General features: G+C 42.9%; 1 protein-coding gene across 2 annotated transcripts in view; it reads right to left on the bottom strand.

Moving 5' to 3' along the window:
* OLFM3 (olfactomedin 3) overlaps positions 1–16,630 on the bottom strand; it is a 168,650-nt gene that overhangs the window by 31,501 nt on the left and 120,519 nt on the right. For both annotated transcript variants that reach the window (XM_053391598.1, XM_053391597.1), the window contains exons 2-3: positions 12,726–12,872; positions 2,659–2,814 (exon numbers count right to left, since the gene is read on the bottom strand). In XM_053391598.1, the coding sequence (XP_053247573.1) occupies positions 2,659–2,814; positions 12,726–12,872 (303 nt within the window). The remainder of the gene's footprint in view (positions 1–2,658; positions 2,815–12,725; positions 12,873–16,630) is intronic.

The following is a 16,630-nucleotide window of genomic DNA, read 5'->3' as shown; positions in this document are numbered from 1 at the left end:
GCTTATGCCTTATCTCTTGTTTACAAAAGAAGGGAGGAAAAAGAAACAAACTTTTTTATTTGCTCATTTATTTATACACAACACCACCACACTTAAACTTGTAAGTATTGTTTAGGCACCTACTTAGGAGAAACATCAGTCGTGTCAAAGGTGCCATTGACCCTACTGCCGCATAGCAGCTCAACACAATACGTAACATAATATTTTGATGTAAGAGTTAATTTTGTGTGCATGGCACAGTTGTGAATGACAAACGCCGCCATTGTGAATGACAAGTGCTGCCGCTGGTGCGGCGCGTCTTTGGTAAATGAGCGCACAAAGTTGAAAGTCCTTTAGTGAAACAGTAGGTAATACATTTTGGTAATACCTAGGTATATATGTATTTTGTTTTTCTAGCTTGGTCGAAATTATTTATTATTTCATAACAGGTAGATTGTTAAGAGTTTCGGCAGCTTGCGCCTGGCACCCCCCAGAATTCGGCACCTGGGTGCCCCACACCCCTTGCACCCTCTGGTAAAGACGGCCCTGTTTGTATCCAGTGTTGTACTAGAGCGGCTTTGCTGGTGTAACAGGACTCCAATTTCCTCTGTCTATGAGCCCCAAAACCTGCTCTGGAGGCTCCCCTAAAGCCCCAGCTGTACAATTATGTACATAATCCGCAAGCAGTGGCGTAGCGTGGGTTGTCAGCACCCGGGGCAAGGCAAGTAATTTGCACCCCCTAACCCGTGGATTTGCGCCCCCTAACCCTATCCCCTAGATGTTGCGCCCGGTGTGGCCGGCCCCCCTGCACCCCCCACGCTACGCCACTGTCCGCAAGTGCAGCAAGCAAGGAACCCTCATTATGTATTGTGGCATGGGGGTGTTCATTTATTTCCTATGTGGAAGCCATTCAAGAGTGTGATCAAATTCCAGCCAGATACAAGTGCCTGGCTACAATGTACATTATACATATAGCAAAGTCAGTGAGCTAGTTGTTCAACATGCATAATAATCAAAGGATTGATGATTATCAGTAAGTTTGTTTTTTTTCTTTACTAATCTTGTTCCACTGCAAGTTCCTTTCTTTGCTTGTATTTTTAACTTTGTCTCAAAATAAAATTCTGATTAAGGAAGGGGGAGGGAGGAAAAAAGGGCAGTTGGTTCCACTTCCAGGAAAAAATTGGATTAAAAAAAATCAGACGAGGATAATTATGTAAGGAACCATCCCAATTATGTTGCTGCTGCAAAGGTAGTGACTGTGAAAAAATAGAAAAAGAGGCGCTCAATTCTTGTTTTTGAATGGATTGAAAAGATCTGGTCTATTGTGACAATGATTAAACTAACTTACTAAAGGCAGTTACAAATAAATCAACCCAATAAATTGATGGAGAAATAGGTGTTCTTCTAGATGCTTGGAATAACAAGCACGGGGGCGACATGCAGCCTTATGCAGTTTTCAACCTGTTGTAATGTTATTATTTGGAACTTTTGTAGCTGATACATTGTAAAACTTAAAAATATTAACAAAAATGAAATAAAACGAAGAACATTACTTCATGTTTAACAAGAGCCAACAACCTATGGAAACAGCAAGAGCTCCCCACCCTAGACGACTGGCAGATAAAGATGGTAGAGTATGTGGAACTGGCGAAGTTGACAGAGAAAATTAGGAATCGACCCGACGAAAGATTTCAAAGGGACTGGAGCAAATTTATAAATTATTTGAAAGAAAGTTGTAAACACCTGAAAAAGTTTGTAGCATTAACGTGAAATGTTTTGTAATGTGGAATGAGGGAGCTAATTTAGAAATGAAAGGGTGATTATTAAATGATTATATATGGTAAAGAAGTGATTATAGAAATGTGACAAATATGTTAAAATAATAGGAAAGTCAGAAAGAGTGATGGAAGGAAGTCATTGCTCGCTTGGAGTAGTAATGTAAGCTTGGTATATGTATTATAAAATGAAATGAAACATGGAAAACTCAATAAAAATCATGATTTTTTATAAAAGAGAGCCAACAACCTATCATGCCTTTTTTTAAAACAACAACAAACTCAGACACAACAACTGAAAAACCCACAGTGCTACCAATTAAAGCAGGCATAGGCAAACTCCGGTCCTCCAGATGTTTGGGACTACAATTCCCATCATCCCTGACCACTGGTCCTGTTAGCTAGGGATGATGGGAATTGTAGTCCCAAACATCTGGAGGACCGGAGTTTGCCTATGCCTGGATTAAAGCAACATGAACTTCTCTCCTTATAAACTTTCCCACCCTGGAAAGTACAGAATGTCAGAGTTTAAAGGGACACTGTCGCTCCTTGCTGTTTTCTTAATAATTCTGCCGGGTGTGCTTCATTTATCACAAACAGAGGCTGTTTTGCATCTAAATCTCCCGGTGGGAACCCCGTCATGGATGCCGTGAAAATAGGATTCTGTTCTGCAGTGGTGACATTTCCCCCCCACTATTGTGTCAGTAATTAATGGTCACTTCCCATCACAGCGAAACGCTGCAGCGAGAGGGATGATCGCGGCAGAAACAAGGGGCTTCATTATGCGCTTACGGACAAGCATTTCAAGTCGACAGCTTTGCCGGCCACACATTGTTCCTCACAAGCGCATCACTTCTGGCAGTCATTCAAATGATCATTAAAAGAAGAGAAAAGTCAAACATACTTGAAAATGCTTTGTCATTAGTGTCTTCCGGTCATCTTCAATTTGCCGGAACTTGGCCTTCAGCCCTTTCATTTGTGTTTCCATCCTTAAAACGTACTGGAAATCTCTTTGAGTCCGTAGGTTTAAAACTTCAATGGACTGGGACATATTCTGAACCTGTTAAGGAAGAACATCAATTATGCTCTCAGAATATACTGTCTATCTATCTATATACTTAAGTTTCCTTTCTCACGCATAAAAATGCTGTTATATCAAACGCTGAATGATACGCTGGCATGTGTCAGCATTCAGATTTGCTAGGCATTTTGCTGAGCTCTGAAATTCAGAAGAACAGCGAATTGGAAACACAGTCTCGTTTTGTACAGGTACGACCCCTTCTAAAATTAATGAGACTGTGGAGGTACAGAATTTGAACCTGTCCCTTTACCCCATCAAACAATGCCTGCAAAAAAGAACATATTGTGGCAACTCAGCAAAAGAGGAACATCGATGCTGAGGCAGAGCTGCATATTTTTGCACAAATATATATATTAAATACTGTAGTAGCCTGGAGCAAGGTGTGTGTGTTGCTCTTAGGTCAGTTCAGGACAGTGCTGGGGATCAGTAACAACCACAGGCTGATATGGAAGCAGTCTCTTATGGCTGCTTCATACATTACATAGTTTAAAGTGTACACCTAAGTGGGTGTGAGTGTATGGCTAAAAGATGTAAATGCTGTGAACACACACATGTGCGCGCGAGCACACACACACACACAGAGACAGACACCCACCCACCCACCACACCCACCCACCCACAAATATATACCGTATTTTTCGCTCTATAGAATGCACTATAGGACGCATCCGACCACAGGACACACCTTGTTTTAGAGGGGGAGAACAAGGAAAAAAAATTCTCCCACTCTCTACTCAGTACCCCTTCAGCAAAGCGGCAGGAGAAATGGAGCCCCTTCCATTTCTCCTCCTGCTTCGCTGAAGGGGCTCTGCGCAGCTCTCCCTGTCTGCTGAAGCCAGGAGAGTCTTGCTCTCCTGGCTTCTGCAAAAGGAACCCGAAGCCTCTGGAGTGCAGTGCGAGGTCCCGCTGCGCTCCAAAGGCTTCAGGGGGCTATCCCTGAAGCCTGGAGAGCGAGAGGGGTTGGTGTGCACCGACCCCCTTGCTCTCTTGGCTTCAGTGAAAGCAACACGAAGCTTGGGGAGCGCAGAGGGAGCGCGGAGGGAGTCTTGCTCTCCTGGCTTCTGCAAAAGGAACCCGAAGCCTCTGGAGTGCAGTGCGAGGTCCCGCTGCGCTCCAAAGGCTTCAGGGGGCTATCCCTGAAGCCTGGAGAGCGAGAGGGGTTGGTGTGCACCGACCCCCTTGCTCTCTTGGCTTCAGTGAAAGCAACACGAAGCTTGGGGAGCGCGGAGGGAGCGCTCCCTCTGCGCTTCGGAGGCTTCGCGTTGCTATCGCTGAAGCCAAGGAGCCTGCATTTGCTCCATAGGATGCACACACATTTCCCCTTAATTTTTGGAGGGGAAAAAGTGCGTCCTATAGAGCGAAAAATACGGTATGTGTGTGTGTTTGTGTTTCTCTCTCTCTCTCTAACATTGGCTTAAGCTCCTGCTTAGGGATGCTTGAGGATTACATGCAGTCTGTATTTTTAAATGAAATGACTGGACTCACATTTCCCAGACTGATAGGGATATCCAAATGCAGTTACCTTTGGTATTGATACTTAAACGTCATACCGAAATGCATATAAAAGCCATACTTTAGTGTAAAACACCAAAGTAATGCATATAATGCATTTTTAAATAATGCACTTTTTAAAAGTTCCCAGGTTGATACAGAAAAAAAATGGAATGGGTTTAAGAACAGATGTGAAAGCAACGCAGATCAAAAATACAGTGGTACCTCAGGTTAAGTACTTAATTCGTTCTAGAGGTCCGTACTTAACCTGAAACTGTTCTTAACCTGAAGCACGATTTCTGGGTTAGCGGAATCTGTAACCTGAAGCGTATGTAACCTGAAGCGTATGTAACCTGAGGTACCACTATAGACTGAACCATCCAACTCTGCTCCTGGTTAAATATGCACCTGGCAAACCTTGTTTGCTGTCATCAGTGGTATGGCTATGCCACTCTCCTGACCTCCAGTTGGTTGCAATGCTGCATACCAGGCGGTACAGTGGTTGCCACAGTGCAAACGCACCTGCAGGAGCATTGCCTTGCCTCTGCCACTGTGTTTGCACCCTGTCAACCCCCCCTTCCCAATAAGCGGAAGTGGTCAGGTGAGTGCCACTGCTGTCATACACATCTTCTGGGTGTGCCTCAAGCTTTTCATATTTTAGTTCCTGCCTCTTCCCCACTGTAAAACTGCTAAAAGTTCCCCTTTCCCTGAGCTTCAGATACATGTAGGTTGTTGAGGAATGCAGGAGACTGGTTTCAGAAGGATGGAGGGGAAAGGGAGAGCCCCTGCTGTTCTCACAGAGCTTGTTGGGCAGCCTTTGGGTGCTATCTATAGTGGTTAAGAAGGGACACGGGTGGCGCTGTGGGTTAAACCACAGAGCCTAGGACTTGCCGATCAGAAGGTTGGCAGTTCGAATCCCCGCAACGGGGTGAGCTCCCATTGCTCGTCCCTGCTCCTGCCAACCTAGCAGTTCGAAAGCACGTCAAAGTGCAAGTAGATAAATAGGTACCGCTCCGGCGGGAAGGTAAACGGTGTTTTCATGCACTGCTCTGGTTCGCCAGAAGTGGCTTAGTCATGCTGGCCACATGACCTGGAAGCTGTACGCCGGCTGCCTCGGCCAATAAAGCGAGATGAGCGCCACAACCCCAGAGTCGTCCGCAACTGAACCTAATGGTCAGGGGTCCCTTTACCTATAGTGGTTAACTGAGGAATGAAGACCAAAGAGTTCAGGGGTCTAGGACCAGATACAGCCTCAGAAATACAAAAACAAAATAAAACAGGGTGGCATCTGGATGGGGAATTTTCAGGTGCACCAAAGAGGAGAGCGACTGCTTTTCTGAGTACAACACTTGACTTTGGATGGATGTTTTCTCATGCTAATTTGAAGTCACTCAAGAACTCAGGGCTCTCAGCGACCAATTCATCACTTTCAGTGTGCTTTCTTGATTGCATTAGGACATTGGGCCTTTGCTCATCCAAGAACTCTTTAGCCTAGGGAATCAATTGGATTGTACACTTCAAATTCTGTGATGCAGTTTTAGTTCAAACAAAAATGCCCTGTTTTATGGGGGAAATGTGCACACAAAATGAATAGTTTAAAGGGAAATGGATTGAAACACAAAACATGCATTTTAAGGCTGGAATGTGTACCAAAACGCATAAGATGCGCAAAATAAATTCTAATAATAATAATAATAATAGCACATTTTTTGTGCATTAAAAAATCCAAAATAATGGGATGGAAGGGACCTATGATTGAGAGAAAATGACATGGAACAGAAACAGGCTTCCCTATTCAGCTGCCACTGTTTTAAAAGAGAGTATATAACATATCAGATAACACAAAAATGTTAAGTATTCTAGCTCAGAAATTAGCAAATTTGATTTCATTACTCCTCAATTCATAATCCCAAAATACTATGCAAAAGAAATGTTTAGATGGGATTTTCAAAAGGGGAAAAAATAAAATGAGGTAGGGAGGCTGAAAAGACCAGAAATATGGTGTGTGGTTTTTTTTGGGGGGGGGGAGCTGCCACACAGATAAAATATAGCATGCTTCTGCTAATGTTTCAGGTGCTGTGAACCATATTATGTGGCTTCTCAGTGGCCTTAGAACCACTAAAGAACCACCTTCTGAGCTGAGGAGCAGAACTGCTGACATAAATGGCTATTCCATGTCAAGTTCATCTCTACCTACCCTATAAATTCTGGGCAATCTTAGTGCTGGTGTGACATCACCACATCACATACTTCCCCACTCCCACTCTGCCAGATTTGTTGAAACACTGGGATCAGGGTCTTTGATGTGGGGTCATGGTTTTAGTTCAGCCCTGACTCTTGATACATTGGAGTGCATATATTTATTTTCCTTTCAAAGCCCCCGAATTCTATACTTTCCTGATACTTTCCTTTTTGATGTGTCTCTGCTTTGGAAGATGCGAGACAGCGATATTTGTTCAAGTACAAAGCGTCTCATCCCCCACCTTCCCTGAACTATGCTAGTGTTTTCTTCTGCAAGTACTTGGAAGTGCAACCTGCACATTGGATCTCCTTCTCACTGAAATAAAAGGAGAAACTAAAAGAAGAAGAAGAAGAAGAAGAAGAAGAAGAAGAAGAAGAAGAAGAAGAAGAAAGCCCTGGTGTCCAGACATATACCCACAAATGCCTTGAAATTTCCTTTTGTAATCAGCCTTCCTCACACCGTACTGGAAGCAGCTTCCTCCAGCCCCCTTGAGACTGGGTGCACTCTTCGCACCTTGGATCAAATCTATGCTTCCAGGTGCCATAAGAAAGCTGCAGAGATAGTGCAGGATAGTGCGCACCCCGGAAATGATCTCTTTCAGCTTCTGCCTTCTGGAAGACGGTACAGGGTTATAAAGACTAGGACTAGCCGCCTGAGAAACAGTTTCGATCCAAATGCAATTTTGGTTTTAAACGCAGTGTAAGGTAGTCTCTATGGGAGTATATTGTATTTAATTACGGGGTATCAGAGTTTTTAGGGGGTTAACCAGGCTGGGATAGCTGGGATAGTAGGCTTGTTGGTTTTTGAATGTCCGATGTAGATTTTTTCAATTTCGTTGTTCTGTATGGGACAATGACAATAAAGATTATCGTATTGTACTGTATCGTATTCAAGAGTGAATTGTTGTGGTATAAACTGCAGAGTGGAGAGCCATGGTGCCCACATGGAAGTCTGTCCATGGTGCTTTAGTTCCAACCTTTGCCAACTGACTCCCTGGCTTCATCTTCACAAATGGAGGAAGCTCCATATTGAAAAGCATTATACCTTGGAATACTTTCATAGTCTGATTGTGAGCTTCCAGTGGCATCTTTCAGTGCTAGAACAAGATGCAGATGGCCACCAGCAATTAAAAGCTGGACAGCAGGTAAAGGTAAAGGTAAAGAAAGGTAAAGGTGTGGGAATGTTGAGGGTGGCAAGAGAGGATATATTGATTATTAATATGCTTCCTAACTTGCGCTAGGAAGTTTCTTCACTCCCCCCCCCCTTTGCAACAGAAAACCGGTTGTAGACTTGTGTGAGACTTTTAAGACAACAAACAATTCAATCTGACTTGCCCAGATTGAGATATGTTTTATTATTCCTGGTAAGACCCCTTTGATCCCTCCTAAAAGAATAAAGACGTAACAGTCTTATTCATAAGTAACAAAAAGTAGTTTTACTCATGATCAGGCAGAACATAGTGTGATCCCTGAAGGCAAACTTTAGGCTGTACAAACAGGTTTACCCCATATGGGAGATAACCTGGGGGACTGCTGGCTTGCAGCAGTCCAGTCCAGGTGAATCAGGAATTTGGCAGGATGAAAAAGAAGACCGAAGAGAGGGAGGTGGCTGAGTGACTTGGCCTTTCCCAAGGTCTGGAAAGGTCACACCCACCTACTAGTCACATGCAAGGAAGGATGCTCCAGGTCAGGAGGAACAGGAAGTTTCGACTGGCTGGACTAACATTCCCTGCATGACCACTCTAGCAAAACAGGTAAAGTTGTACTTGACTGCTCCCAGTGGATTACATCTCACAAAAGGACCCCTGGACGGTTAAGTCCAGTCAAAGGTGACTATCGGGTTGTGGTGCTCATCACGCTTTCAGGCTGAGAGAGCCGATGTTTGTCCACAGACAGTTCTGAGTCATGTGGCCAGCATGACTTAACCGCTTCTGGTGCAACGGAACACTGTGGCAGAAACCAGAGTGCACGGAAACGCTGTTTATGTTCCCGCTGCAGCGGTACCTATTTATCTACTTGCACCGGCATGCTTTCGATCTGCGAGGTTGGCAGGAGCTGGGATCAGAGCGACAGGAGCTCACCCCATTACGGGGATACGAACCACCGACCTTCTGATCAGCAGGCCCAAGAGGTTCAGTGGTTTAGACCACAGCACCACCCATGCCCTATAGGACAGCAGGACTGAGCAAGCACACAGCTCACCCAGTCACAGTCTTCTCCATTGGGGTAAGGTATATGTTATTTCTGTTTAAGTTATAGCAATGAATCCATGTGCAAATTGTATGCAGGTGGGTGCCTTCTTCTTTGGTAATGCATTTCCTCATTTTTGGTGCTGCTTAAATGACCAGCCTAGAGTAGGTGGACCTCTGACCTGATGCAGCAAGGCGTACTTTAAACTTTTAAATTTGTAAACCAACTCAGCCCTGAGGGATAGGTTGGGTCAGAAGTTCCCACAGATGCAGAGAAAACAATGCTACGGATTTGTGATTACTTAATCTTCTGTAACTCTGCTCCTAGTTGAAAAAGACTGCAAAGCTGGTATTTCATCAAAATGCAGATTTGCTACTTATCTAGCTCTTAGCGCTTTTTGAGAAACTGCCAGTGATAATAGCAAATCCACAACTTTTATTATCCTTGTCGCTATGCAAGTCAAGCAAATAAAACACCCCTTAGAACTGTGACAAAACTAGGGCTGTTTGTTTTGCTAGAGTTGTTGTTAATCTGAATCTGTAAGAAGATTCAATGCGACATAAAAGGGAAATTCCTTGCATACTCAATGTGATTAAATTAAAATAATTTTATTAGGGCTGTACTCAATATCATTCAGATTTGCTTTTGTGGCTGAAAATACTATGGGGAAGAAATAGTTCCAGAAACACTGATTGTGTGAATAGTATTTTTCTGAATATTGTTCAGAAAAACTGAGTAGTAGTCATTATTCTACCCCCCTGAGCTTAAGGAGCATTAATTCCAATGGGCCTACTTTGAGTAAAATTTAGTTGAATACAACCCACTGTTTCCCATCATTGCTGCCACTACTTTGGTGCCATTTGGTTTCCCATGCCGTTCCTTCTGCCTACTTCCTAGATTAGTCACACGATTGATTCCTCACAATCTGGGATCACACAGTGAATAGGATAATGTCACATGGCTAAGTAACCAATCAGATTTGCCTACATTATGTTGTCACTGAGAGCAAGAAAAGTCAATGAAGAGCAAGAGCAAGTGAGTATGTTTATTGTGAGGAGTGCCAAATTATACCGTTGAAAAGGGGAGGGTTGGGTTTTTTTTGCCACTGCTGTAAACGTTCATAAAAATACAGGAGCAGTCTGAGTTTGTGCAGAATATTTTGGGTTTTCTAAGCAAGACCTGTGGCAAGGGTGGGGCTTATGGTAAAAATCACAAAACACACTATAATTTGATTTAATGTCTGGACTGGACAAATTCATGGAGAAAAGGTTAGTTTTAACTAATGGGCAGTTAATCCTTTAAAACTGTATTTATTACAGTCACAGACCAATATAATTTGTCACACTCGAATAATATGCATTAAAAAGATATGGATGAATTTACTGAAGAACCAAAAAAAGAATTTCTCACTTTACCATCTGCTTCCACATTTGTCTTAAAGAGGCAAGGAATTTAGCTACCTTATATGTAACATAAATAGAATTGACGATTACGCAAAAAGATATCACAGTTTCAGTGGATCTTCTTGTTGAGTTCTTAATAAAGGGGGTGGAGGCCCAGGCTCTTTGGGCTCCATATACAAATTGCAGTGTCTTTCCGATTTCACAAAGATGAAGTCACTCACCAAGAAGAGTCTTATTGAACTGGAGGGCAGAGCCAAGAAAAACTACATGGCCAGAGGCTGAACAGCTCTGAAAACTAGTTTCTGGGAGACAAATAATGGTGAAGCACTGTTGCCTTTCTGCCTTTCCAGAGAAGCAGTCTAGAGATGTCTGACTGGCTACTCTACCAACAGGAAATACTGGGTGAGGTAGATTCAGAAGGCCCTATATTATGCTTTTGTTATTCTGGAAGTGATCTACTTTAGTTCAATAGGTTGTCTATGATGGATGCGGTTGATAGCTACATATATGGAAAACATCAGTGCTGCGAAATTGCTGGAAAGCCTTGAGAGCATTTTAGTGCAAGAGTGTAAATGGCATGGTCCCTTTGTCTGTTAACAAACAAACCCGGAACAGGAGTAGCTACACAAATATTCCCTTATTATTTTAAAACTGAAGTCTATAACCTCACCCTCCACCACCGTGCTCATGAATTCTTTTATTCTGGAAGACAGTTTGCTTTTATTTCACAATGCCTGAGCCAATGTAACATCTGAAACTTCGAGGAACAGCAGCACGACAACCCAGCTGTTTTTAAAAGCCTTATGGCTATGTGTGCCTATTGATGTGGAATATTGCCTTTCTCCTGGTTTGCCCTCATGTTGTGATTTCTTAGAACTGGTCCACACATATGGATCCCTTGCCTACTTTTCTGCACTTGATTACTGCACAATTGATGACTAGCCTTGAATCACACCTTATCTCTGGAGCCAGTTGTGGGTTTCTCTGTGGAGAAACTCTACTGTGGAGAGAAGGATTCCATGCTTTGATGTATCACATGAAAACAAACACTGCATTCATTCATTCATTCGATCGTTTGTTTGTTGGTAGTAGGCCACTCTCTTTATTCTGCATAAATTTACTGCCACTCCTACCCATAATCTTATTAATTTGGTGTATGAAAGGGAAACCTTAAAAAACCTGCAGAAACAGTTCAATAATATCAGATTCCAGATCTTCAACAGGGATAGCCTACCACGTTAAGTAAAGGTAAAGGTACCCCTGACCATTAGGTCCAGTCGTGACCGACTCTGGGGTTGCGGCGCTCATCTCGCTCTATGGGCCGAGGGAGCCGGCGTACAGCTTCCAGGTCATGTGGCCAGCATGACTAAGCCACTTCTGGTGAATCAGAGCAGCGCACGGAAACGCCGTTTACCTTCCCGCCAGAGGGGTACCTATTTATCTACTTGCACTTGGATGTGCTTTCGAACTGCTAGGTTGGCAGGAGCTGGGACCGAGCAACGGGAGCTCACTCTGTCGTGGGGATTCAAACCGCCCACCTTCTGATCAGCAAGTCCTAGGCTCTGTGGTTTAACCCACAGTGCCACCCGCGTGTAGGCTATTTCAAGAGCATATCTTTAAGCTGAATTGACAAGGGTTTCTCATTTCCTGAGTGTAGACACTAGCCACCAAAACAAGGACTTTTGACTTCTAAAGAGGTATTACAGAAAGGTCATAGGGTTGCTACCTTTTCACGTGGCAAATTGTGGACAATTCTGACTGCAGCTGGACAGCTCCCTGTCATCAGTAATAAGACAGGCATCTGAGCCAAACAACAGTGGTGTCCGGGGTTGAGTTCTTTCCACACCAGTAAGGATTGGATGACCCCAAACACCACCATAGGCAGAGATGTGGTTGACTGGAAGCAAACAAGGTCTAATGAATCAGTCAAAGATATGGCAGGCAAGATGTTACTATGAAGTTGAATGGGTGCTTCATTATAAATTCATTTCTCACAGCAGTTCTTTCATGGCACTCAGTTTGGGAATTACTAAGTTGGCTGTGGCAATTATGTAGCACTGAGTATCACCATTTGTCTTTAGATTATTAAAAGCTAAAATTGGAAAACTGGCCACTAATGCCTGATTATCTTTAGAACTCTTTATTATCTAGCGCAACAATTTCTGTTTTCAGCATGGCACACAAAATTACAATATAAATTGCAAATCTACAAAAGAGATTACGGTGATTATTAAAAAGTTCTTTTTTTGTTGCCCACAGAAGCTCTTTTTCACAAAACACTTATTTGGGACATTGTCAGCAGCACTAATTGCAATTCGTGGGGAAACACAAATGCTGCTTTTGCAGAAATTATGGGCAGACTTTGTCTGTAGTACGTTTGCTACGTACTGTCACCCTCTGTGTCAGGTGCTCATTGCCCTGTGTTGTTTAACATTAAGAAGAGAAAGTGGATGTCGATAACTTTTAAAATGGAAAATAAAAATATTATTTAAAAGCGAGGGAAAGAACATATTTCCATGAGCATCTTAATAGGCAAAATGAAGGTTATCTGGTGACCATACTCACCTTTTCCAGTAGTTGTCTAAGCTGCTTGCTTTTGGCATCTCTGGAGCAAAGGTTTTGTTCTGGAGCAACCACAGTGCAAATACATCTTCCATCTGGGTCTTGGGCGGAACTATAGACTTGCCAGCCTTCTTTGGGGCTGATTTGAGTCTGTGAACAAGAAACAATGGGACACTATAATAAACAAGCACAGAACGGAGAGAAAGAGAAATGGGGTTTCATTTGCAGATGACCATTTACTGTATTTTTTGCTCCATAGGATGCACCTGACCATAAGACGCACCTAGTTTTTAGAGGGGGAATGCAAGAAAAAAAATATTCTTTAAAGGGAGCGCTGAGCAGAGCCTGTATGCATCCCAGGCTTTGCTCAGTCTTCCCTTTCATGAGCCGCGTGGAGTGTGCGTGCGGCGCTTGTAGGCTTTTCCCCGAGGAGGGAGAAGGGCAGCCCGTTCGCGTGGCTCTTTAAAGGGAGAGCGGCTCTTGCTGGCTTTTGCGGGAGGTAGGGGAAGGGACAGAGCCTGGCTAAGCCAGAAGCTAGAACAGTGAGAGGGAGCTCAGCGATCCCTCTCGCTGTTCTGGCTTCTGGGATAGCTGCGCAGTCTGCATTCGCTCCATAAGACACACACACATTTCCCCTTACTTTTTAGGAGGGAAAAAGTGCGTCTTATAGAGCGAAAAATATGGTATTTATTTATTAAATCGAATCTGTACAGTGTTCCATTGCACAAAATCTCTTAAGTAGTTTGCATAAAATTATAGACAAAAATCAGCAGTTTAAAAACAGGTTGACCTAAAAATTTCAAAAAAGTAAAGCCAGCGGTTTAAAATATATACATTATAAATTATATCAAAATACACGCCAGCTTTAACACAGCAGGGTAGGCTTGCTTGAACAAAAAGGTTTCCAGCAAGCATTGAAAAACGTACAGCAAAGTATAGCCTAATCTCATCTTTTCCAGAAATGGCAATTTACGCTAGGAAAGATGTGTGCCGATGATATACTACAGTTGCAGTTGGTGCCATCTCTATGTCCCTTTTCAGATCAATCCCTCCATGTGGTCGGTGAATATGTATGGAGGGAACAGATGATGCCTCAGGCTTATGTTAGTACACCCATTGGCTGTTCAGCTACATTCACTTAGAGCAGGCATGTCCAGCTCCCAAGAGACTGCGATCTACTCCCACTATAAAAAAACTGGTAGTGATCTACCCATTAGATTGACCAAAGTTGTTGAGCTTTTTGGGGGGGAGGAAGACTCAAAGTTGTATCAACCTGTTGGACAGCCCTGACTTAGTGGGTACTTTGCTACATTCAGCTGAAGACCGAGAGGATGTTCTGATGTCAGAGGCATGGCAAAGAGGCACCAGTTGTGCTTCTTGTGCCTCATTAGTGCTGTGGCTGGCAGGGCTGAAGCTGGGACCTTGTGTTTGCAAAGCATTTATTCTCCCACCAAGCTGTGGTGTCTCCTTACTTCCATCAGAGAAACCAGATGACCATAGATGACCTAGAAGAGCAGAGCTATGAAGCTTTCATATGGAACGGAAATCTCTAAATCTCTACACTCCAACAGCTATAAAAAGAAAATGAAACAATACACGCTTTGTGCCTTTTAAATTTCTTTTCCAAAAGGGCAGAGGTCCTGCTCCAGGCTACTGTTTCTCCTCTCACTGCTCACTAAGGGCCAAAGCAGACCTTATTTTAATTGTGTTAGTAACCATGCTTCACCCTGATTTTGACCCTGGGGATGAAGCCATGGTGAACAGGGCAGTTTTTCATTGGATGGGTTGCAAGTTCCAGTATGTGAATATCTGTGCAAGGATTTGGACACTAAACCTCTGTTTTGCTGCATACGTTTGCAGAGCACAATTTACCGCAAGTGGAATGATGGCTGGATCAGCACTTTACTTCAACTTGGCCAAAGGAGCTTGTTTGCTGAAAGGTGGAGTGCAAAGCTGACAAAGAATAAAGAATATAATAAAATAAATGGCAGGCCATGCATGTCATGCAAAGCTGATCCTGACTTTGACCTGTGATTGACACTCATGCCCACACAAGATGCAAGGTGTGATGTTTTTCTAACTGCAAAAGAGGAACCACAACCTCACAAGTGTCTTCTTCTGTGATGTTACCACGTTAACTACTGATGGATAATTATACTTTGGTAACTTTGGCATCACTACTGGACATATAAGAAATGCAGACTAAGTTGTAGCCTTCACAACTACCAACTGTCCACAGACACAAAAGTGACAGCACAACCCAGACCCAAAACAAATTGCCTAAAAAAGCATTAGACAAAACCATTCAACACACCCAAGACACAACAGAGAAAGCATGCATTGGGCTAGAAGTTAGCTTTTAAGTGACACAGTACAGTATTTCTAGCACAGATATGCAGTTATGTTTTAATTGTTTTAGGGAAAAGATAGCATTGACATCTTTTGTTTTAAAAAACGAAGAAGAAAGATTTACATGTCTACAATTATTGGATTGCACACTGCTTGGCTTTTCTCTAGGGTTAATCTCACACAGCCCTTCCCAGACACAAGGCAGCAAAGGCTTTGAACGAGATGCAGGAGAGTTAATAATTTTTAAAAAATCATCGCAGAAATATGAAGAAACAAGACTGCAAGGCATTTTTCTACCTCCAAAACCTTTCAAGCCTCAGAGGACTTTGTGAGGTAGAGAGTAGATATTGCAAAGCAGACTAGTCATTAACAGAGCTGAAAATAGATCTGGGAAGCACGCTGGTTTTGAAAAAGTCAGTTCAAATTAAAATGTCTCACCTAGACTGGATATACAGAAGCAGCAGAAAGTGAGGGTAGAATCCTAGTGGCAGTGGAACAGATGGAACGACTCTGGACTGTGGTGATAACAACATCTTTTAATGTTCCTCTACAATTAAAACCAAACTCTCTCACTGCAAACAGAAAACTAGCACCGTAGTTGGAGGGAGAGACAAGTTCCTCCTTCCTGATGTGCTAGTTATCTACTTGCAGGGAGCTTTTACATGAGGGAACATGCAAAACCGGCATCCTTTACCTCCAGTCTGAAATGCCACAGCCCATTACACTACCGTTGGGCTTTACCACCCAATTCCTACCCATATGCAAAGCCAGTAGGTCCTCTAAGGATGTGCTCTGTCCTTACTTTATAGGTGGAGGGGAGTAAGAGGAGCAGACAACACTTTCAAGCCCTACTCAGGCATTCAGTGCTTTGCGAACATCCATGGGTACTGGACATATGACACAAATCGAGAATATACATACTGACAATTACAACCAAGGAAATAGGGTGGCTCCTAAAATACATATCCCAGGTGTCAACAGCCAATGTTAAAAGGTGCATCTTCAGCATACATCTAATGAAGGTGCCATATACATCTCTGTGGAGAATGAATTCCACAAATTAGGGACCTTTGCTTACTTCAAGAACAGGTTTGTATGAACCCATGGGTTATGTTAGTGCATATATATCTATATCTATATATATCTATATATATATATCTCTATCTATCTATCTATCTATCTATCATCTATCTATCTATCTATCTATCTATATGTATAAAACCTAACTGGGTTCCTGTACAGTGGTACCTCGGGTTAAGAACTTAATTTGTTCTGGAGGTCTGTTCTTAACCTGAAACTGTTCTTAACCTGAAGCACCACTTTAACTAATGGGGCCTCCTGCTGCACGATTTCTGTTCTCATCCTGAAGCAAAGTTCTTAACCCGAGGTAATATTTCTGGGTTAGCAGAGTCTGTAACCTGAAGTGTATGTAACCCAAGGTACCATTGTACTTCTCTTCTGCTTGTAGCTTTCAGTTACAATAAAGGAAGGATTTTGAAGTCCTGGTTATGAATTGCTCCCTCCTGAACACAAACACAACAGCTTGCAATGTGCCATGT

This window comes from Podarcis raffonei, chromosome 6, assembly GCF_027172205.1.
Source record: "Podarcis raffonei isolate rPodRaf1 chromosome 6, rPodRaf1.pri, whole genome shotgun sequence".
Taxonomy (NCBI): domain Eukaryota; kingdom Metazoa; phylum Chordata; class Lepidosauria; order Squamata; family Lacertidae; genus Podarcis; species Podarcis raffonei.
This window is presented reverse-complemented; position numbering and strand designations above follow the sequence as displayed.